Genomic DNA, 25235 nt, shown 5'->3' on the forward strand with positions numbered 1-25235 from the left:
CTTCTTCCAGGTCTTCCACACGGGTGTAGGGGCCCAAGGACTTGGGCCATCTACCACTTCTTTCCCAGGCTATAGCAGAGAGCTGGATCGGAAGAGGAGTAGCCGGGACATGAACCGGTGCCCATATGGGATGCTGGCGCTTTAGGCCAGGGTTTTAACTTGCTGCGTCACAGCGCTGGCCCCCAAAGACTTACCTTTTAATTTCGTTTTCCCATTGTTCTTTGTGTATTCTTTGGTTGGAGTGTCCAATGTTATGGGCTACAAGCAGGGAACATCTCATTGGCAGTCTGTTGGTTCTTTAGGCTCTGGTGCTCAGCTTCCCTGACTGCCCTGAGGCAGTCCTTCACCAGGTAGAGGGTAGGAGGAGCCTTATCCATGCCAGTAGGTGGGCTCTGGGATTGGTTTTGCTGTCCTAAATTGGGTATCCTGGGATGAGGGGAGGCAATTCCACTTCTCCTGAACTGCAGGCCGCTAGCCTGTCTCAATACTATATATCCATACTATAAAATTAGGGTCTGATTTGTTATTTCAGTTGTTTATCAGTTCTGGGGCCCAAACCTAAATCTCACTGACTTTGGAGAGGCACTGGCAATTACAGTCATAGTCTGTCAGGGTCCCCTGCTGTTCTTCATGCTCCTCTTAGCCTTGTTGCACCCCAAACAGCAGCTAAGTTAGACCATGGACCTTGTGCCATACGCTGCCATTCCTGAAACACTATCATTGCTTGCTGAATTCTGCTTGCTGAAGTGCTTAGTTTCCAGACCACACCCCCAAACACTGGGCCTAGTTTATATTAGATTTCAGTTTGCAGGTCCTTTTCTATACTATGTCACATTCAAGCTTCCAGCTCTGCAAATAGTTGCCTTAGATTGATTATCACACCCAGTCTAGGAACAGTTTTTATTTACATGTTCAAAAGGCCATTCCTTGAGGAGTTAAGATGATTTAAATTCTTTGAAAACAAGAAGCTATTGCTGTTAAGGGATAGTTTCCTTTTTTGCAATAGTTGAGCATATCTCTTTCATCTTTGTGGTTAGGTAGCAAAACTCATAGATAAAGCATGAATAAGCATTTTTTTTTTGTTATTTTTAGAACTCAGGTCAGGGAAAAAAGTGTATAATTTGCCTTTTGGTTATCATAGCTTTTTTTTTTCCTCGAAGGAAACTTTTTTTTTGTTCACTGGCACTATTTTACCTGGTGAATATTCAACTGGCTACAGAGCTGTAAGCCAACATCTGTAGACATGAACTCATTGGTAACATTTTACTTGTTCTTATTTGATCCAGGAAGTTTGTATTTATGGTATTTCACATTTTATTTTCTGATTGAATTTTGAAACACAGTAAGATGACTGGTAATAATTTTTATCCCAGATTTTCACAGTTTAGTTTTTTTCCCCTCATAATTCTTGAAGGTGTAAACAAATCCTTACAGGTTGCTAATAGAATTTCTACAAAGGAAATTATGGAGAGAAATTATGAATATTTTACAGCAGTCTAAAATGTTTTATATATGTATGCATGCATTATACTTGTCTTTCATAATGCCATTAATTATAACTTGCTATGTGGATGTTTTAGTATAGAGTTGTTTATTGTTTTATTATTTAATGAAAATAGCATCCAGCACATATATTTGGTGATGTAAAAATAAAATAGGGGTAGGCATTTGGTCTAGCAATTAAGACATTGGTTAAGCCGCCTGTATCCTATATTGGAGTGCCTGGGTTTAATACCCAGCTCTGGCTCCTGACTCTAGTTTCCTGCTAATGCAGACCCAAGGAGGCAGGAGGTTATGGCTCAACTAGTTAGGTCCCTGCTGTTTGAATGGGAGATCTACTCTCAGCTTCAGCCTGGCCCTGTCCAGCAGTTGTGGGCATTTGGAGAGCGAATCAGTGGATGGGAATTCTCTCAATCCCTGTTTGTCTTTCTAACCCTCCCCTGCCCCCAAGAAACTAAGAATAAAGAGCAAAAATAAAATTAGAGAAGAGTAAAAATAAAATAGGAAAATAGTAAACACACATATTTGTACTTAATATGTTAATTACTTCACATATATTAATGTATTTAATCCCTACAGTAAGACCTTAGGGGTATCCACTGTATGAGTCTCATTTTGCAATGTGGAGACTCTGCTTTAGAGAGATACAGTTACTTGTGTGATGTGACACATCTCGTCATTGGCAGAGTTGGCATTTGAATCCAGGCAGTGAGACTCCCAGAGTTCAATCTTTGAACCACTTCATGTTGTTGTCTTTAGTTATTTCTGGTAAACTCTACAAACTGCACTTCCTGTTGACCCAATAGCATTCTTACCTTATTGACCAAAAATACCACCTGATTCCAATACTAAGTTCTTCTGTACTCAGGATGTTTTCTAGATCATCTCTGATCTATTTGTATATGTCAGTCCACAGTTACTATCATTAATTCCTTTTAGGTATAGAGTATGAGTGGAATGAAGATTACAGATAAAGGAGTGGATGGTGTATTGAATGAAGAGGGTAATGATAGCATTCAGTCGTGAGACAAGGGGCCAAGGGCATATGGTGACTCAGAAGGGGCAGTAGGTGTTGACATGCATTTTGAGTCATATGTGTTTTAAGGATAAGAGTGAACAATTTTAGAAGTCAGTTTTAAAGAAAAGATAAAGCAAGGCCCTAAATTTCTTAGGTACTTATACTTTGGAAACAAGGTAAACAAATTTAAAGGATAAAAAATGTTATTCATATTACTTCAATATTTATCTTGACATCAATTATAAATCTATTTTCTATATCATGTGGATTGTGCAGTGGGTTAGATTATATTAAGAGTAAAAAGAGGGTCATGGGTGCCAGGCTGAGTCTGATCTTTGTGCTGGGGTCTTCATTCATTTGTCTGTGTTTCCCAGCATTAAACACTTTGCCTCCCCCCTCCACCCCGCCCTGCTTACATTTCCTTTTCATGGGAACTGAATTCTTGAATAACGACTTAACCAGGGATACTGTTCTGCACTTTAAATTCGGGAAATGACCAGTTTCCTGTGCCAGAGAAAAATCTGTGCTTGAGAATATTATCTATATAATGGACTTTGTACTTCCCGCTTAGCCTTTTCTTTCATTGTGCTGTGTTATTTAAGTTATCTGCTATCAATGTAAATTCCTGACCAGCACAATATGAAGTATTATATCAGGGACACAATAGTCCACTGGTATCTCTGTATAAATATTTGTATTATATTTAAAATAAGAAAAATTTAACTAATGTCTTATTAAGAAAAAAATGTTCAGAAGTATGTTCCTGGAAGCTTATAAACTGCTTTTAGAAATTCATTTTGCTCTATGGTGATCACCAACCAGCACCATGACACACACTTGTGGGTGAAATGCCATCAGAAAAATTGTGGGATATTTGAAATATCTTTGATTCTTTGTTGTACTTCTGAATGGCATTGAAAGTTCATTCATTTCATCTTGTATTAAGATCTTATACAAATGTAATGACTTGTTAGCTATGGAGGAATATGTTGTAATTTTTGAATAGTGTATTAAATTATCTGTGTTGAATAGGCCCATTGATGCTATAAAGGATTGATAGCATCCACGTTATTAGTATTCTTTTCTCTGATTGTTCTGTAGAGGCCCTCTCAGACTGGCCTGTCAGTTTGCTTTATCAGCTTTTATGACTTGTCAATGCCTGTGTCTCGTGGCATCTCATAGAAATCAAAGCCATGGTCTGGCCATGCTTCACCTGCATTGCTGTTTTTATTAATGCCTTGCATTCTAACTCCTGACAAAGATTGAGAGATAGACAACAACCTATTAGCACCTTGTAGTTTGTTCGTGAATTAATTTTTTCTACCCTTCTATGTGATTTTCCAAATTTCTGGAATGTTTAGAAAGTAAGTGTATAAAGAAAGAGATTGATGTGCATTTCTGACATTTAGGACCCAAGCTGGAGTCCTGGGCAGAAAGACTCAACTCAGAGTGGTCTGACTTTGCGATGATGCAAAAGGAATGCACCATTCAGTAGAAACCACACTTGGATTTTGATCTTTGATCATTTGCCAGGCTAACGCTCTTCCCTGTGATCCTTTTTCCCATGCTCTGTACCTCCCAGTCAGCTGTGAGGTCATGAAGGGAACAACCGACCCTCCACCGTGCTCTATGTTGCTAAGCCAGGATGTTCATTCACTAGGTTACGTGTATTCGTTGTCTTTCTGATGTACAGTATTTTCAACTATGGTGAGCTTATCAAGATATAGCCCCACTGTAAGTCTAACAGCATCTGTATACATAGAATTCATCTCCCCACCCCTACCGAAGCCCTAAACTGTATTTTTTTAAAGGTTTATTTATTTATTTGAAAGTCGGAGTTACACGGAGAGAGAAGGCGAGTCAGAGAGAGATAGAGAGGTCTTCCATCCGCTGATTCACTCCCCAGTTGGCCACAATGGCTGGAGCTGCGTCGATTTGAAGCCAGGAGCCAGGAGCTTCTTCCGGATCTCTTATGTGAGTGCAGGGGCCCAAGGATTTGGCCCATCTTCTATTGCGTTCCCAGGCAATAGCAGAGAGCTGGATCGGAAGTGGAGCAGCTGTTTCGAATCGGCGCCCATATGGGATGCCAGCACTGCAGGCAGTGGCTTTACCCTACTACACAACAGCGGCAGTCCCCTGAACTGTATTTGTTTTGTTATCAAGAAGTCCCCAGAAGTGAGAGTCAGTTGGATAGATTTACTGCAAGGAAAGGAGCAGAGAGGGTAAGGCAGGGGTTGTACCTTTTTAGTTCTATCCTATTTGGTGTTGCTAATAATTGCAACCACAGTAGAAGTAATCAATAGAACTGTGGCTATGGTTGTAGTTGTACTGGATAGTGTTAATAGTGGCAGTAAGAGAAATGTCAGCTAACTTTTACTGGATTCTAGTTGTGTGTACTGTGCAAAGTGCTAACTAAAATTCCCTCTGTGTAATCCTTCCTATCTCTTGGTGAGGCAGGTATTCTTACTGGTCTGATCAAATGGGTGAGGAAACTGATGCTTAGGGCCTTTGGCCCACCTCAGTGCTGAACTGCACCCAGCTGTCTGCCTGTGGTATCAGTGGGCATCAGCTGTTATTTTGGGGGAGGAACATGGAGGGCAAATTTTGAGGAGTTCCAGGCAGCGCACTGCAGACATCACATTCTTCCTCATCTCCTTTGCTCTCTGTACTTTGTCCTCTCTAGACTTTGACATTGACCATCAGTCATGCAGAGCAATACAAGGAGTACGAGATCTTCATGAATCAGATGGTGCTTAGAATGAGTACTCCAAGAAGAGTTTATGACAAAAAGTTATTTATTGAAAAAAAGCTAGTTTAAAATAAAAAAACATGGAGTTGTTGCAGTTCTTGAGCAAACTATGTATGTGGCTGCCAGAAGTGTCTCTCGTAAATACCACTTCAAATAGTTAACAGCTCCCTTCATTTTAGATGTCTTGAAAAAAATTAAGAGTTAAGTAAACTAGGTACCAGTTTTCTTAGCTTAGTTTTTTTCCTCTTTGTTTCATCATGGGAATACTTTTTAGCTCAAACGTTTTGAGATCAAATGTCATTTTAAAATTTAGAACTCTGGAATAATCAGGATCAAAAATGCATACAAACCAAAAAGACTTTGGCAAATCTGAAGACTGTCTGAAAATTTAAATATCCACAGAGATTTCCAAGTTATGAAAATGAATAAATGAATATAACAGACTTTATGGTTATTTATTTATTTTTCATCTACTTGAATGACAGAGCACACATGTGCAAGTGGGAGATATCTTGCATTTGCTGCTTTATTTCCCAAACGCCCCCAACAGCCAGAGAAGAGCCAGGTGGAAGCCAGATGCCCAGAAATGGACTTTATATTGAGAACAGCGTCAGGGTTAGTGTGAGAATACATGGCAAGTAACATTTAACTTTGGTGTGGAGGTAGCAGGGAGTAGTGGTGACTGTAGCAAAGTGAAGGAGTATGTGGCATCCTTATCTATATCCCGTTGTTACTGATTTGGACTATCAGGGCCTGTGTTGATTTTCTCCAAGTGTTTGAGCAGCAGCTTTAATGACTGAATTTTATATGAACGCTCTTAATTTTTTCAGTGGTAACAATTGAATCAGCGGATTTGTGCTTCGGGTGTCTGCTTTAGACCAGTTTGTTGCCTTACCAAGACAGTTTTACCAAGAAAACTTAAATATCCTTCTCAAATAATATTTTTACAGACTGAGCTGTGAGATGTCTGTGGGAATCAAAATTGCACAAAATGAACAAAACACTAAGCAAAAACAGCAAAAATGAGCAAATTGAAAAATTAACAAAAGGTATACTTAATTGAAGTTCACATTTATTAAATTATTTTGCTATAACCATTTCAAATTTCCTAATACTTTTAATATTTATGCATAAATATAATTCTGTTGATAAGGATTTTAATTTCTCTTTCATCTTCTGTCCAGTTCTGCCATTGACTTTACTGTCACCGAACTGTTAAACATCATTAAACGCTGTGCCTCTTATGTAGTTAATGTGCCAGTGACATGATGACAAGTGATGAATTCTTTCCCTTGGGAACTTCTGAAGAACAGTATTCTTTCATGTTTGTTTTTCAGCTTATTGAGCTTAAATAAAGTATACTAGTGTATATTCTGATTATCCTCAAACCTGGCCAAGTTTCAGCCTAGAGAGTTTCTAAAAGCACAGATAGGATAATGCAAAATTATCCTCGCTGAAGCTCTGAGATGAGAGTGGTGTTCACGTTGAATTAATAGTGTTCTGAAAAGCAGTGCAATCTGTTTTTTGCTGGGAAATTGAGTGCATAGAGACTCACTATAACTGACAAAACAGATCCTTTTGGTTCTGAATCAAAAGGAAATGGCAACAAGTAAAGGGCTTTCACAGGGGACTTTACAATGCTGTTTGGGTATCACTGCACTCTCTCTAGGCATTTATTTGAGTAATCCAGGTGTGGTATACTCTATATAAATGATTCATAGAGTGGTAAATGCTCATGAGGGTCAGTCTTCAGTGCTAAGGGACTACTAAGAAATGACTTATTATTCTGTAAGCATTTGGAATTTTGTATGAATGGAACGTGGTCATGGCTGTTTAGGGAAAATTAAAGTCTGTTTCCAAGAGAAGATGAAGCCGCTCATGTTGCATGCATTTGCAGACATGCAAACCAGCATTATTTTATAATTATTGTCCATTATGTGTGGGTGGGAAAGACACTTTTAAATATCCTCCAGTGTGCAGGCCGGTCCCTCACAACAAAGAATTAGCCAGATCTAAATGTCAGTAGTATCAAGACTGAGAAATCCTGTCATACGGGGATGGAACAGAAACGACTATCCTGTATTCCAAGTTTCTGGTGAACACTGGGGAAGAATATTCTCGAGGGAAATTAACAGTACACCGTCTGATGGTTTTCAGAAATGAAAACCAGTTAAGAACAAAATTCTTTATTCATTCCGCAAAAAGTTATTTTGTACTTATTAAGTGCCAAGTGTTGGTGCAATATGTGTTGGGGATACCCTACTGAACAAAACTGGTAGTCTCTGCTTTCATGGAGGTTCCATCCCAATGCGGGAGAGAGGTAGGAAGCAACAGATAGGAAGGATGGAACGTTGCAGAAGGGGAAGGGAATGGAGGAAAGAAAGGAGAGTGATTGGTAGAAAGGATGTGATGGGGGTGGCAGAAGGGAGCATTCCAACCTGTTTGCTTATAAGAAACCCCTCTGAGTAGCTGGCATTTAAGATGAAAACTGAGTGGCCATCATGTGAGGATGTGGAGAAGGTGCCATGCATGAGCAACAGATCTCAAACACCAAATGTTCTATTGCCTTAAGCTTGGAGTTCACAGCTTTCAGAACTGTGAGCAGTACATTTCTATTGTGTATCAGTTACCCAATCTAGGATATTGTGTTACAGCAGCCTCAGTAGACTAAAATGAGCCTTGTGGGCCAGGGCAGGCATTTGAATTGCATTCTGCCTGGACAGGGGAGTCCTTTAGAGCTTTTTGGCTGGGGAGTGTTATGGTCTGATTTATATTTTTAAATGCCCTTTTTGTTAGCTAGCTGCATAGAGAATGGATCCTAGGGAGACTAGAGGCTAGGAATTAATAATAGAAATCTGGAACCCTAGACCAGGGCCATCTATGATGCTAAGATAATTTTAAAAATATCTGAAGTTGGATGTTACCCTGTGGTTGCAAGTTTTGTTATTCCTGTACTTGATTGGGTCTCAAGTGCTTGGCATTCAAAGTAAAATTGAGGAATACTTGCATCCTTTTCTTTGAGTGTAATTGGGAAATGGAGAGGGCACTTAACCATGTTCCATTTGACTGTGAGTCTTGTGTATAGAGTAGGTGCTGGACATGGAAGAACAAAGGAAAAACATGATGAAGGAGAAGGAGAGCCAATGGAATGGCTGGTTGGTGTGAGATGTGATGCTAGGGATGTAACAAGAGAAAGGTCAAGTTTAATTAAGTAGCAACATTGAGTGGTGATGAATCTTGTGCCGTGGGCCTCCAAAGAGTCCTTGGAGTTATGCAAGGTATGTGGTTTTTCAAGTGTGCCTAGGTACTATATTAATATAGTAAATTTATTGCTCAATTTTAGCACTTCTAATATACTAAATAATTTGTTTATATATTTTATTTATTGTATATTATGTATCTTTTCCTACTAGATTTTTTTTTTTTGTACTTTAAAACATTTTTATAACCTGTTTGTCTACAGCAGAGATTCTCAGAGTGTGGTCTCTAGATATTTGATTCTTGTGAAACACTTGTAGAGGATATGCAAGGTCAAAACTATTTTCATGGGGATACTAAGACTTTATTTTCTCTTTTTACTATGTTGACATTTACACTGATGGCACAAAAGCAATGATGTGTAAAGTTGCTCAGTGTGAATCAAGCAGTGGCATCAAACTACTCATGATCATGTGCTCATATACTTCACCATCACCCACTCATGGTGGGGTGGTGAAAGGGAATGGCAGTTTTGCTTAAGAATACTCTTGGTAAAGCAGCAAAAATGGTTGCTTTTAATGATTAACACCCTTAATCATAACATTACACATATACCTAAGCATTTTGTATATCCAAATGTTAAGTTGTCCTTAGGGAAAGAACTTGTGTGATTATTTGAGTTGCTGTGGAGTGTTATGTTTACTTGCATAATATATGAATATTTGTGTCCATCAGTTTTTTGACAAAATGAACTCCAGGAGATTGAAAATCAATAGGTGTTCAGGGAAGGTTGAGATCCAGTGGACTGGAGATGTTAGTAAGGGGTCATGGAAGTTCCAATGAAACTAGGGGCAGGTACTTTGCTTGACAATTAATGATACCCATATCCCATATTGGAGTACCTGGGTTTGAGTTACCACTCCACTTTTGATCCAGCTTTCTGCTAATGCACACCATAGGCACCAATGATGGCCCAAGTACTTGGGTCCCAGCTAATTGGGAGACTCAGAGTTCTGAATTCTTGACTTTGGCCTAGCTCTACTTGGCTGTTGCAGGTATCTGGGGAGAGAATCAGCAGATGAAGAATGTTTTTTGCCTAAGTCTCTCTGTCACTCTGCCTTTTAAATAAATAAAAATAAATAAATTGAAATAAAATAAAGCTTAACCCCATCCTGATGGAGCAGGATTGTCCTTAAAAAAATAAACAAATAAATGGTGAAATTAATACAGAGTGAGCTTTCCTAATCCAAATCTGAAATCCAGAATGCTCCAAAGTCCAATACTTTTTGAGTATCAGTGTGTTGCCACAAGTAGAAAATTCCACATTAAAATTTAAACATTAAACTTACTGTCCCCAAATGGTGGAGTTAGAAATGTGCCAGGGGATTCCAATACAATCCCATCAAGGTGGCATGTACCAATGCCATCTCACTAGTCCAAATGATCAATTTCAGTTCACAGTTGATCACACTGATAGGTCTAAGAGTCAAAGGGATTACACAAACAAGACTAGTGTCTGCTAATACTAACTGATAGAATAAAAAAGGAGAGAACGATCCATCATGGGAAGCGGGATACACAGCAGACTCATAGAATGGCAGATGTCCTAAATAGCACTCTGGCCTCAGAATCAGCCCTTAAGGCATTCAGATTTGGCTGAAGAGCCTATGAGAGTATTTTAGGCATGGAAAGCCAAGACACTCTGGCAAAACACACACACACAAAAACACCTAAATGAAAGATCTCAGCGAGTGAGATCCCAGTGCAAAGAATGGGACCATCAGAGAAGGAGGTACCTTTCTCTGAAGGGAGGAGAGAACTTCCACTTTGACTATGACCCTGTTGGAATAAGATCAAAGTTGGCAAACTCAAAAGGCTTCCGTAGCCTTGGCAACTCATGACTAGAGCCTAGGGAGATTACTGATGCCATAAACAAGAGTGTCAATTTGTTAAGTCAACAACAGGAGTCACTGTGAACTTACTTCTCATGTGGGATCTGTCCTTAATGCGTTGTCCAATGTGAAGTAATGCTATAACTAGTACTGAAACAGTATTTTACACTTTGTGTTTCTGTGTGGGTGCAAACTGATGAAATCTTTACTTAATATATACTAAATTGATCTTCTGTATATAAAGATAATTGAAAATTAATCTTGATGTGAATGGGATGGGAGAGGGAGCGGGAGATGGGAGGGGTGTGAGTGGGAGGGAAATTATGGGGGGGGGGAAGCCATTGTAATCCATAAACTGTACTTTGGAAATTTATATTTACTAAATAAAAAATAAATAAATAAAAAAAGAATTAATATATAACAACATAAAAAAACCTTACTGTCATGTACAGAATTCCTAAAGTAGTGTGTGCAATTACTTTTGGACTATGTGTATAAAGTAGTTATGAAATATAAATGAATTTTGTGTTTAGACTTGGGTCCCATTCTTAAGATATCTCATTATGTAGATCCTAATACTATAAAATCTGAAATACTTCCAGTTCCAAGCATTTCAGGTAGGGAGTACTCATCCTGTATAAAAATTAAAAGATAAATTGCTGCAGTATTTTCCAGCTTAAAATACAAACTGACACTTGATGCAAATCCACCTCCTAAATCTGCCCCATTTCTTGGCAAAACACTAATAAGAGTTTTCTGTGGTTGCTGACTCCACTTCCTTATTCTGCATTTTCACCTCAGCTCATTTCCTTGGGGCTGCTCTGGTCAACGTTCAGGTTGTCAAATCATGCACCTGTTTTACCTTATTTGAGCTCTCAGCACTGTTGAAGTATTAGGCACTTCCTAGGTTTTGAAACCTTCTCTTCCCTTTCTGTTTGGCATTGTACCCTGCTAGTCGTTGCTGCTTTACCAGAAGCTGTTTTTCTGGCTTCTTTGGTTTCATTTCTTCTTTTGATCTCTAAATGTTGGAGTGCCCCAAGTCGTCTCCTTCTACACACTCTCTCCAATGGATTGGGCCAGTAATCTTTTATTGCAAGGGAAATTTTCCTAGAGTTGTGTCTGTATTGATGACATTCATTTATTTACCTTCAGCTCTGATCTACTCTCAGAACCTCAGAATGGTACAACTAACTCCCTATTCAATTATCTCCACATTGGTATCCAGTAGGCAACTCAAATTGAGCCTTTCCCCAAATCTGATTCTCCCACCACAAAATTTACCCCTCTTTCAGTCTTCTCCATCCTAATAAAATGGTACCATTATCAATCAGAAATTCCAAGCAAAGTCAAATGACAAATGCCATTTATTAGAATTTTGTTTTCCCTAAAAGCAAGAGGAAACTTTTTTTTTTATTTATTAGGACTTTGTTTTTCTCTCAGGAAAATAAAACAAAATAGATATCTTACAAATAATTGTGATAATACTGACTTCCACTCAAGAGGTAAAAGGAGGGGCCGGTGTTGTGGTGCATAGGGTTAAGCTGCTACTTGGGATACCTGTATCCCATATCAGAGTGCCAGTTTGGTCTTGGCTACTCAACTTCCCATCCAGCTTACTGCTAATGCATATGGGAAAGCAGCTGAAGATGGCCCAAGTACTTGGTTCCCTGGCACCCATGTAGTAGACCAGGATGGTGTTCCTGCCTCCTGGCCTCAGCTTGGCTCAGACCTGGCTGTGAGCATGTTGGGGGTGAACCAGTGGATGGAAGATCTCTTTCTGTCTCTTCCCCCTCTCTGTGTTCCTCTGTCTTTCAAATAGATAAATAAATATTATTAAAATATGTAAAACTGAATATTTGCCTTTATTGTTTTTATTTTGGTGAAATGCATATACTTTGCCTGCAACATTGTAACCCTTCTTAAAATTTTTCCTTTGTATCTTAATGAATAGTCACATTTTTTTTTTTTTTTGAGGTGACAGGTTGCTGCTAAGATGACCCTGCAGGCAGAATATTTATAGGAATAGTAAAGCCTCGTGCCTACATGATATTAGGAAACTCAGATTGGCATCAGGTGTCTAGAATTAAAAATATAAACGTTAAAGTCTGTGGGACTTTGGAGAGTGATCTTCTGTGTGTGCCTGGCTGATGAAAAGTGGGAAGGGCAAAAATCAGTTGAGAGAGATCATTTAGTATGCTGAAATTATTAAAAAAAAAGAAAATATATTCTGAGACTGAAACTCACAGTGGGCTTTGCTTTTGATTTAGCGGTGGCACAGGTGGGCAGACAGGGAGAAAAGGTTGCTGTCATCTTCCTATTATATTTTAATGAGTTCCTCTCTTCTTTCTATTTCTTGGTAGCAAATCTGTGACATTTTTGACATTATTAAACTGTAATTAGCATGTGGCATTTAACATATGCTTTTACCAAATACATGATAAGAGGAAAGCAATAGAAAGCAAGGCAAAAAGAAAATGATGAGTCCTGTTCTCTGTGGGAATAAAAACCCAGGACTGGAGTGGTATTTACAAATGTATGTAGGGAACCAACCTTAGGGGCAGTCTGGTTTGCTGAGCATATGCTGACATGCGAGCAAGGTGCCAGTCCCTTGGAGTGGCATCTCTGAGCCTCACTGCTTCCAAGGAGGCTTAGTCTGTCTTACCTGATTCACTTGTCTTGACACCTTTCAGCCTTCAGAGGTTATCACGGCCTGTTTACACCTTAGAAGTGATTTTTGTGGGTGTATAGGGGGGTGAGGAGCTAGGTCCCAGAAATCCTAAGTGTTTGGACAAAAGTCAAGGTGAGGGGCCGGCACTGTGGTGCAGTGGGTTAAAGCCCTGGCCTGAAGTGCTGGCATCCCATATGGGCGCCGGTTCTAGTACTGGCTGCTTTTCTTCCAATCCAGCTCTCTGCCATGGCCTGGGAAAGCAGTAGAAGATGGCCCAAGTCCTTGGGCCCCTGCACCCGCGTGGGAGACCCGGAAGAAGCTCCTGACTCCTGGCTTCGCATCCGCACAGCTCCGGCCCTTGCGGCCATCTGGGGAGTGAACCAGTGGATGGAAGACCTCTCTCTGTGTCTCTACCTCTCTCTGTAACTCTTTCAAATAAATAAAACAAATCTTAAAAAAATAATGGAAGTTTCTATTTAAAAAAAAAAAAAAAGAAAGAAAGCTAAGGTTAAATGAGTGAATCCCTTTCCCCCATTAAGACTCACTTATTTTTTTCTCCAAGTCTATTTTTTTTTTTTTTTTGGTCTTTGGAAGAGTAAACATAAAGGATTGTTTATCAGAAGGCAGTCTCCTGAGCAACCACAGTAGAATCACCTAGTCATGCCACTAAAAACACAAGATTTGAGGGTTCTAAATCAATCTGCTGACTCAGATCTTCTAAGGATAGGGTCGGGTAATCTATGTAAGAAACTTTCCAATACAAAGTTTGAGAACCACTGGCACTTTCCAGTGCTTACTTTCAAATATATTGTGTCAAATTGAAGATGGTCTAATTCTGACGAAATTCTGGATCAATGAGAATGAATGAATTAAGAGATAAAACTACACAAAAAATCTTTCATGTATTTTTGTGGCTAGGTTGCTAATGCTTTCTTGATTGTAGTCAGAATTAAATGTCCCAATTACCAAAGTCCGAGAGGGTTTCTGCAGATACTGATTGTTGAAGAATGATTTTGAAAGCGTGCATTTATTTTTATCATCAGGAAAAAAGACTTAAACATTTTAACATTTTGTAAAACATGTCAAGCAGTTTTCATGGTTTTGCACGCTAAGCAAACCATCTGAAATCTGCCTTCACTGTTATAGAAAATGAAGGCCCTGGGAAAAATAAATGCTTGGTCAGAAATGCTAACAAGTTCCAGGTTTCCTTTGGCATACAGTTAAACAAGTAGTTCCATATTGTCAAGGAGGCTAAGATAAAAAGTCAGATAAGATGAGGTTTACTTTATTACTTTGTGTGTTCACTTCTAACTCATATTTTGACTCATTTTTACTGATTCATCACTTCAATTTATTGATTTCAGAATGTGACTGAGTTCTGTTTATGAAGGAAAGGTTTATAAATGTAGAAGTGAAGTTTAAGCTTTGCTTGCATGAGAGGTCACCTGTTTACCATGTGGTCAAGTGGAAATGTAAGCTAGGCAAGGAAACCACCCATGTGATTTTAAGCCTAGAAGGAGAGAGCTAAAGAGCATTTTTGGTATGAGTATGTGGAAAGTGTTCAGGAAAATTAAAACTAAAATTAAGAATTGAACAATAATAGAATGAAAATGGGCATTCAAATTTAGAAAGTTCAAAATCATTTTCTGTCCTCAGTTAAACATAAGTTTAGATAATAGTTCAAAGAATTAAATCACTTTCCTAATAAAAATGCAAGCTACATACAGTACTTTCTTATTCATTTTTATTTCATTCAGCTGATACTGAGTTGGGGCTGTTGTGCTGTGGCATCATAGATAGGCATGCTGCTATGTGAGCTGGTTGCACAAGAAATAAAGATGATGCTGAAGCTCATGTGATGAGCAAGATGTAGTGGTTCAATTGGAAAATATTATTAAAATGAGAAAATGTACAAAGGTTGCCTTCCTACTTAACTACTGTTTGCATTTGGAGATATGCTGCTTGTTTTTTTCTTTATTGCGAAAGCACAGATATTATAAATGTGCATAGATGTGCAAATACTTTTAAGTATATATGTATACACTCAGATATATCAAATATGCTACTTAGTAAATTTTTCACCAAATAATATTTTATAAACATCTAATGTATTCACACATACACAAACACACATATTCCCCATCATCTTCCATTTATGATTGCATAATAATTTGAATCTACCATAATATAATGATTCCTTTATTGGTGAACAGTTAGATTATTGTCAGTTTTTCTACTTTTGTAATCAATACAGTGAAAATGTATGAACATTTTTTAGGATAAATTTCTGAAAGTAGAATTGCTGGGTTAAATGGAATATCCTTTTAAAAACTTGATCTATGGGGCTGGTGTTGTGGCACAGCAGGTAAAGTGGCTGCCTGTGAATACAGCATTCCTTAAGGGCACAGGTTTGAGTCCCAGCTGCTCTACTTCTGATCCAGCTCCCTGATAATGGCCTGGGAAAGCAGTGAAACATGGCCCAAGTGCTTGGGCCCTTGCTACCCACTGGGAGACCTGGAAGAGGCTCCTGGCTTCTGGCTTCAGTCTGGCCCAGCCCTACACTTCAGCCATTTGGGGAGTAAACCAGCAGATAGAAGATTCTCTCTCTCTCTCTCTTTCTCTCTGTGGATGTGCCTCTCAAATCAATAAAAATAAATCCTTAAAAAAAACTTGAGCTGTATTGTCAAGTTTTGTTTATATTCTTCAATGTCTTGAAGGTGATAATTTTGGAACACCATGGCCAATCCTAAATTTGGTTAATCTCTTAAATGTTTGTGAATAAGGCATGTCAAAAATATGATTCTTACCTTAGTTTTCATTTGTTTGATGCCTTAGAGATTCCTCTGAGATTCTTTCTATATGCCCTGAGGAGTTGATGGGCTTTGCAGTACTCTGACTTGGCAGGTGGTAGAGTGAAGTCCTTCAGGAAGACAAGGGAAGGAATGACCTCGCCTCCTCACTGGGCAGTTAATGGGCAAGGTACTGGGGACAGAAACCAAATTTGCTGGATGGCAAGTCCTTTCGCATTTTCCTTTTAAATGTTCTGTTTCAAATTTCAGTATAATTAAATCTTGCATTTTCTTTCCTTGCATATATAATTGTTTATTTAGCTATTGATCAAAACTTGATAACCATCAAAACAGTCTGAATCTTTGGCATTCTAATCCATTTACTTGCCTGCCATAGAGCTATGGAGAACCCTAATCCGAACCCAGAAATTATTTATTTATTTTTTAAAGATTTATTTATTTGAAAGGCAGAGTTACAGAGAGAGAAGGAGAGACAGAAAAAGAGGTAATTCATCCGCTGGTTCACTCCCTAAGTGAATTAATGCAATGGTCAGTCTGGGCCAGGCTGAAGCCAGGAGCCAGGAACTTCTTCTGGGTATCCCACGTGGGTGCGGGGGTTCAAGGACTTGTACGAACCCCCACTGTTTCCCCAGGTTCATTAACAGGGAGCTGGATCAGAAGTGAACCAGCACCCATATGGGATGCTGGTGCTGCAGGCAATGGCTTAACCAGATACACCACAATGCCAACTCTGAACCCAAAAATTTAAAATCTGGCTTCCTAAAAGTGGGAGTGGGGAAGAAAGCATGGGACATTCTTTCATTTCTTTTTAATGAGTCCTCTCTGAAAATAGATTTTGATAAGGAAATACATGTGTGAATGTACTCATATGTATGTATGTACCCATCTATCTCTTTCTTAGTTCTAAGGGATTCGCTTCAGAATTTCTGATTCTTGTTTCATTAGAAATATAATTTTCTTTAGCTTTTGTTCTTTTGCATCTTGCAAGACTTCGAAGTTTAGAGAACACCTGACACTAATTATTTACCCCACAACTTTGAGATCATGGAGGGTATGTTTAATTCATGTAACCTTGATGTTTTTTGGCCTAGCTTCAACATTATGAAGGAAATATAATTCCCAGGTAGGAGCAGGAATGCGTGAGGGTTTCCTGTGTTGCCACAAAACTGTTTAAAAGAACTATTGAGGTTGTTTAAACTTCAGTTACTTGTAAAAAAAACTCAATAAATTCCTATCGATACCCAATCATCTCATTAACCTAATGTTACTTTCATAATATCCTTTCTTGTTTCATGCAGGCATTCTTGCACCGAATGAACCAGTGTGCAGCATCGAAAGTTGACAAAAATGTCACAGAGGAAACAGTGAAGGTGAGACGACACTATTGGCTCTTGACACATGAACCAGTTCCCCTTAGATAAAATTTTATCTGTGGGATGTTACTTCAGCACTCTGCAGTTTATCTTCAGTTCCACTAGAAGTTCCTGTGCCGGTCACTTGTGTCAGTAATAATTTGAAAAAGGAAAAATAGAATCTGGGAAAAGATACAAGGATTACCAAGATGGCATAACAGCCTGAAAGTTGCTTTAACAAGTGATTTAGAGCATTTGAAAGGAAGCAGAAAAACAAACCAGAGTCTAAGTACTTTAGTGTCTTTAGAGGGGGAGGGGCAGAGCAGGGTGTCCCACTTGCTAGCTGTGGCTCTGGAAGGCAGGATGTGGGCAGATGTGACTTCTAGTCCCTGGAATGACTACAGAACAAAAGGTTTGGAAGATTGACTGATGGAGAAAATAAAGTCCACATAGTATCTTCAACTCAGAAACAAACTGGCATTTCTTTTAAGCTGTAAGGCAAGAAAATTGTGAAGATTTTAAAAAAAAACAAACGAATGGTAGTTGAAGATTAATTATTTTGTAATGATTATTCATTTAAGTTGTATAATTCATGAGTAATATTAATGATGCTAACCTACCGGCTTATTTTACAATTTTTTTTTAGGTTCTTCTGCCATTTCCCCATAAGTTTTAAACTTTCCTACTATGGGAATAGTTTAGTTAGTATGCTTCTGGTTGCAAGCAAAAAGAAACTTATGACTCAAATGAATTTAAGGACATTTTCACTCATATTTTGGGGACTTCAGACACAAGAGGAGGGTCAGGACTGGGTGACTGAGAGGCTGCAGGGTTGCTACCTCTTTGCCAGCTATCACTTCTGCCATCAGCTTATCAGCTTTGCCCCGAGCTGGCACCTCCTTGGGCTGCAAAATGACTCTGCAGTTGTCCCAGCTGTTAATGGAGGACACACAACACCTCCCGGAAGGAGAAAAAGGCTGTTTGTTGTAGGCTCCTTTCTTAGTTTAGGAGTAAAGATATCCGTCCCCTGAAACAGCCTGCCAATGAATCTGCCCCTGTGTTACCTTCTCACTCTTGAGAATGGGGTGGAAATGCCATTCTTGGCTTGGGCCACTCATGTGTTGCCCTGAGAGCCTGCTATAGGGTCCAGTTTCCAGAGTTGAACAGGAGTGGAGGAAAAGTTCAGCCCAGGGTGAAATTGATGTGAGTTAGCTATCCACGGATGTTTTTAGCTTGGAAAGAGGACATACTATACTAATGCTATACTTTCCTAGACTTCCTTGTTTTTCAAACTTGTTTGACTATTGTACTCACTTATACCTGTATTTTTTTTTAACAGATGTTGTTCTCAAACATTGAAGAAATCCTTGCGGTGCACAGAGAATTCTTAAAAGTTGTGGAAGAATGCTTACATCCTGAACCTAATGCTCAACAAGAAGTGGGAACCTGCTTTCTTCACTTTGTAGGATACATTTCTTTTTAATTTAAAAGCTCTTCCCTCTCGCCCTGCCCCACCCCAGAGTTTATGGTTTGGCTTTTGATGAAGTAATATGTGTGAATTCAGCATGGGAGGTAGAATCTTACTCCAACAATTAGGGGTCTTTTAAGGCAAATGAAATTTTCCACTTAAAACCAGAAAAGAGGAGGGTGCCACCCATCACCCATTTTACAGGGTGAAGAATAAACAGCCTTTTCTTTTTCTTGACAAGTTAGTTCTTCGCATCAACTGTAGCTTTGAATTCTAATGAATATTCAGGCTGCTCATAATGAATGGATTTTTATGTTTCTCTCAAACACAGGGAATTTTTCTTTTGAGGCAGAAAATCCTCACTCTTATAGTGGCACGATGAGCCTTTTCTTAGAATGTTTGCTTGTTCATGGACTCAAGACAAGCCTAGAGGTGAACAAACCCAGGAGGCCTGTGCCTGAATTCTCCTCCAGGAGATTTCCCAGAAGGTTGTACTGAGCAGCACAGCAGGCATAATAAGCCCTTGCTCCTTTGTTTCAGATTACACATCCTGTGCCTGTGTATTGCTTTCATCTCTTTATCCGTGAGAGCTGAATTGATTTAAGACATCGATTTGCAAAGTAAAAAGCCACCTGCTTAGTGAGATTTATTCTCAGAACTAAGGACATTGCCATTTTTAAAAAGGATGCTGCCAGTTATACCATTTCATTGATGCTAATTTTCAGATTACACATTTGAATCCATATCCATATAGTTATCAGAATGCTACTCAGTGTTTTATTTAAAATTATATGAGTGTCATGGAAATAAAAATTTCTGTTTTGTTATGTTTTAGTCTTTTATTTAGGTTTTTAAGTGTTTTCTGGATTTTTTTTTTTTTTTTTTTGACAGGCAGAGTGGACAGTGAGAGAGAGAGAGACAGAGAGAAAGGTCTTCCTTTTGCCGTTGGTTCACCCTCCAATGGCCGCTGCTGCCAGCGTGCTGCGTCCAGCGCACCGCGCTGATCTGTAGCCAGGAGCTAGGTGCTTATCCTGGTCTCCCTTGTGGGTGGAGGGCCCAAGCACCTGGGCCATCCTCCACTGCACTCCCGGGCCATAGCAGAGAGCTGGACAGGAAGAGGAGCAACCGGGACAGAATCCGGCGCCCGGACTGGGACTAGAACCCAGGGTGCCAGTGCCGCAGGTGGAGGATTAGCCTAGTGAGCCGCGGCGCCGGCTGGATCTTTCTTTCTCTATCTAATGAGCAGGCTCTGCATGTGTTCGTTTTATAACCAGAAAATGTTTCATAAAGGAAGTATATTAAAGGGAGAGTCTCCTTGCACCCTTATTGAGTGAAGGGAGATCAAGCTGTAGTTTGCTTGTACACACCTGGAAGCCGTGGTTCTTTATGTCCACTTACTCGAGCCTGTTCCCTTTCGCTAAAGAATCAGAATCATCTGCCAGCTGGAGTAGCTGCTATCTCAGTCCAGGGCTGCACATGGGAAACTTGCACCCTGACATCCATTTCCTTAGTAACACATTATTAATCTGTCATCCATGAATTTAGCTGAGCTATTTCTGAAGTTTATTTTTTTCCAGCTCATACCATCTCTTGAGGTGAGTAATCCAATACATTCTGTGCTGGCTGTATGAAATAACACTGAATGTTCCTAAATGAGTACTTTTGAAATTTCAACAGACACACGTCTGTTCTAATATTTGTTCAATAAATTTTTGTGTTTTTTTTTTTTGTTGCTAGTGCTTTGATAGCTATTAATCATAGAACTTTGAGAAAATAATACCATGGATGGGAACTTAGAGATCACCATAGCAAAATTTCTCTTTTTTAAAAGGAATCTCCTCTCCATCCATGAAGGACATTTATTTTGTTTCTACTTGGTCACTTTCAGTGACAGCTCTAATTGTTAGAAGATCTCTATTTTGATCCCAAATCTACCCACTACTGCCTTGCCAATTTCCACTGAATGGTCCTGGTTTTAAGTTTTGGAGCAACATAGAATAGTCAGTCTTTTAGAGTATGACAGCTGTGAGAGTATCTACTGTTCTCTAACTTTTCTGTACTATCGAGTATTTCTGAAATGACCTCTCAGTCATTATCTCAGTCCCTTGTTGCTGGATATTCTCTAGCTTGTCAATGTCTCTCTCTCTCTCTCTCTCTCTCTCTTTTTTTTTTTTGACAGGCAGAGTGGACAGTGAGAGAGAGAGACAGAGAGAAAGGTCTTCCTTTGCCGTTGGTTCACCCTCCAATGGCCACTGCGGCCAGCGCGCTGAGGCTGGCGCACCGCGCTGATCCGATGGCAGGAGCCAGGTACTTATCCTGGTCTTCCATGGGGTGCAGGGCCCAAGCACTTGGGCCACCCTCCACTACACTCCCAGGCCACAGCAGAGAGCTGGCCTGGAAGAGGGGCAACCGGGACAGAATCCAGCGCCCCGACCAGGACTAGAACCCAGTATGCCGGCGCCACAGGCGGAGGATTAGCCTAGTGAGCCGCAGCCCTGGCCCAATGTCTCTCTTAAACATAGCTTTCTAGATTGGAGTATATGAACTGCAAGGTGCTATGTTTCCTTGTTCCTATGTGATCTGCACATGCTTTTCTCCCTACTTGAGAAGACCTATTCCCCTCCCTGCCTAGGAGTCATGCATTCATTTCACTGGACCTTGCTCAGAAGTAACATAAAAAGATGTGTCTGAATTCTCATGGCAAGCTCAGTACCCTCTTTTCTATGTTTTCCACTGCTTGCTTCGCTTCTCTATTGCATTCATTATTTTGGAATACAATTGATGTATGAGTGTCTGTCTTCTTTTCTAGACTATTCTTGATGGATCTGGGAAATAAATATAAATAAAATGTATTCACATATTGTAAACAAAACACCCAATGCAGCTATTGAAATGTAGTAAACACTTAGTAAAATTTGCCTATGTGTATGACATTGGTTAAATTTTAAAATGATGAATGAAAGGTTCTTATTCATTCTTCCTTGGATTCACAGAAAGACAAATTTCGTATCTATGATGAATACTGTAGTAACCATGAAAAGGCACAGAAGTTGCTTCTTGAACTTAACAAAATAAGAACAATCCGGACGTTTCTTTTGGTAAGTATATGGTTAAGTGTTGTCATCAAATTAAGAATTCCATACTGATATTTGTTGACAGGTAAATAAGAGCCAAGGAATAGCATTAGAATGATGTAATATGCTGTTTAAGTGATAACAATTTTTAGCATACTCAGAATAAGAAGATAAGAGTCCTTTAGTGTAAAAAGTGAGAGTTAGGATAAACCTCTAAATGGGGAAATATTGCTAATGCCCTCTTCTGGTTGACTATGAATTGTTTGTGAGAACATATGGGTTTCTAGTGAGAGAAGAACTTGTGCCAGACTTCTTCATTGTCTTGCATCCCCAACTCTCTAGGGTTTCATTTACTAGGAGAGCTGTAAGTAGGGCAGTAACAGGAAGGAAACAAATCATGGACATGGAAGAAAATAATTATTAAAGATTGACCTTTCTCCTGCACACATTCCTTAGCCAGTTTTCTTTAAAAAGGCAAGAATTAATACTTTAATTTCTTTAGATTCCCACAAATAAATGTGGTTTTGGCAGTTACTTGGTCAGTTTAACCATTGGTGAGGAGCAGATTGGAAGTGTGCAACTCAGTGATGTTTACCAATTGTTAATGTTAAGCGAATTCAGTCTTAGAACTTTCCCACCCTCTTAGAAAGTCTCTCGTGTTCCTTGATAGCCTGTTTCCTACCATTACCTCCAGGCAACTGTAAATTTCTTCATATCTATAGATTTTTGGGAGATTTTATAGAAATGGAATCATATAATGTACTTTTTTTTTTTTTTACTGATTTTTTTACTTTGTCAACTGTTTTTGAGGTTTATCCTTTTATACCATGTACCTATTTTCCATTCATTTTTTATCACTGAATAATATTTCATTGTGGATATATTGTATTTTGTTTATCCATTCACCAGTTAATAAACTGAGCCCAGTTTTAGCTACTTTAAATAATGCTATAAAAATCCATATTCAAGTCTTGGTGTGGACATATATTTTCTTTCTCTTGGGTGGATACTAAGTACAATTGTGGGGGTGGCTCTGTGGCATAGTAGGCTAAGCTTCTGCCTGCGGTGCCAGCATCCCATAAGGGTGCTGGTTTGTGTCCTGGCTGTTCCTCTTCCAATTCAGCTTTCTGCTTATGGCCTGGGAAAGCAGTGGAAGGTGACTAAAGTGTTTGGGCTATTGCACTCGTGGGAGACTTGGAAGAAGCTCCTGGCTCCTGGCTTTGGATCTGCTCAGCTCCCGCCATTTCTACCATTTAGGGAGTGAACCAGCTGATGGAAGATAGTTCTTTCTGTTTCTCCCTCTCTGTCTGTAACTCAACCTCTCAAGTAAATAAATAAAATTGTTAAAAAAAAAAAAAAAAAAAAAGAGTAGTGTCTTGGAAAGCCAAGACACTACAGCAAAAAAAAAAAAAAAAAAAAAACACCTAAATGAAAGATCTCTGTGAGTGAGATCCCAGTGGAAAGAACAGGTCTTCAAAGAAGGAGATACCTTTCTCTGAAGGGAGGAGAGAACCTCCACTTTGACTATGACCTTGTCTAAACAAGATAAGAGTTGGAGAACTCAAGGGGCTTCCATAGCCTTGGAAACTCATGACTGGTGCATAGGGAGATTACTGATGCCATAAACAGGAGTGTCAATTTGTAAAGTCAACAACAGGAGTCACTGTGCACTTACTCCTCATGTAGGATCTCTGTCCTTAATGTGCTGTACATTGAGACTTAATGCTATAACTAGTACTCAAACAGTATATTTCACTTTGTATTTCTATGGGGGTGCAAACTGTTGAAATCTTTACTTAATGTATACGAAACTGATCTTCTGTAAAAAAAAAAAAAAAAAAAAAAAAAAGAAGAGATTATCAATTCCCAACTTGACTCTCACTGGGATTAAACATGACAATAGGTCTGATCTGATTTCATCATCATTTAAAAAATCATCTATTATTTTTCACTTTATGTTTCTGTGTGGGAGCAAACTGTTGAAATCTTTACTTAATGTATGCTAAACTGATCTTCTGTATATAAAGAGAATCAAAAATGAATCCTCATGTGAATAGAAGGGGAGAGGGAGTGGGAAAGGGGAGGGTTGCGGGTGGGAGGGACGTTATGGGGGGGGAAGCCATTGTAATCCATAAGCTGTATTTTGGAAATTTATATTCATTAAATAAAAGTTAAAAAAAAAAGAGTAGAATTGTTGGGTACTATGGCGTCTTTATGTTTAACTATTAAGAAACTGCCAAACAGTTGGCTAGTGCCTGAGTAAAGATTCCAGTTTCTCTGTATTTTTACTGACACTTGTTATTAGCAGTCTTTCTTCTAGCTGTGCTAGTGGGGTGTGTAGTGATATCTTAGAGTGATTTAAATCTGCCTTTTGATGATGACTAATGATATTAAGCATGCTTTTATGTGCTTATTCATCACTCATTATCTTCTTTGGTGAATGTGTTTTTAATTTTTTTGCCCAGTTTTAATTTGGAGTATTTATCTTATATTGAGCTACAAGTGTTCATAATTTGAATACTGGTCCTATAATAAATATTTACCTATAATTAGAAAATCTTTATTCCAGTGTACTTTATTTCTTTATTCATCTTTACTTTTTAAAGGTTATTTATTTATTTGAAAAGCAGATACAGAAAGAGAGGCAGATCCACACACACACACACACACACACACACACACACACTGCTCCCATCCACTCCCATCCATTTCACTTTTCAGATGCCCACAATAGCCAGCAGCCAAAGTAAGGAAACAGGAGGTCAGTCTGGATCTTCTATGTGGGTGGCAGGAGCCCAGCTGCGGAGCTATCACTGCTGCCTCCCAGGGTCTGCATCAGCAGGAAGTTGCGCTCAGGAACCAATGCCAGGCATTGAAACCAGGGCCAGTCCCATGTGGGGACATGGGTGTTCCAACTGTTGTCTTCACTAAACACCTGTCTTTTTTTTGTTTGTTTTTAAAATATTCTCTTGTGAAAAGTAAAAAGTTTTAAGTTTGGGAGCGGGCATTTGGCACAGCAAGTTAAGCTGCTTCTTGGGGCTTCTGCACTGTAATTTGGAGTGCCAGTTCAAGTCCTGACCAGTGTGCTTCCAGTCTAGCTTCCTGCTAATGCAGCAGAGGATGCTCAAGTGTTGGGGCCCCTGCCACTCATGCGGGAGATTTGGATGGAGCTCTGGGCTCCCAGCTTCAGCCTGGCTCAGTCTTGGGTGTTGTGGCATTTGGAGAGTAAACCAGCAGATGGAAGATTCTCTCTCTCTCTCTCTCTCTCTCTGTTTAAATAGATGAAAAATAATAAATACTCAAAAAATTTAAATTCTTATGAAATCCAGCTCACTGATTTTTTTCCATCAAAACCATACTTTTGTTGTAATATTTAATAAATCTTGTATTTCTTCCATTAGAACTATATTTTTCCTTTCTCCCTTACCTCCATCTATCTCTGTCTCTAGTTCTATCTCTATTTTTGTAAATGTTATTCATGACTGAATATAGTATGCTTTTCTTAG

The 25235-nt window shown here is 39.1% G+C and overlaps 1 protein-coding gene across 2 annotated transcripts in view; it reads left to right on the forward strand.

Moving 5' to 3' along the window:
- PREX2 (phosphatidylinositol-3,4,5-trisphosphate dependent Rac exchange factor 2) overlaps positions 1-25235 on the forward strand; it is a 326634-nt gene that overhangs the window by 54014 nt on the left and 247385 nt on the right. For both annotated transcript variants that reach the window (XM_017341384.3, XM_002710460.5), the window contains exons 2-4: positions 17134-17205; positions 18527-18649; positions 21649-21753. In XM_017341384.3, coding sequence (XP_017196873.2) covers positions 17134-17205; positions 18527-18649; positions 21649-21753 — 300 coding nt within the window. The remainder of the gene's footprint in view (positions 1-17133; positions 17206-18526; positions 18650-21648; positions 21754-25235) is intronic.

Source organism: Oryctolagus cuniculus, chromosome 6, assembly GCF_964237555.1.
Source record: "Oryctolagus cuniculus chromosome 6, mOryCun1.1, whole genome shotgun sequence".
NCBI classification, from domain to species: domain Eukaryota; kingdom Metazoa; phylum Chordata; class Mammalia; order Lagomorpha; family Leporidae; genus Oryctolagus; species Oryctolagus cuniculus.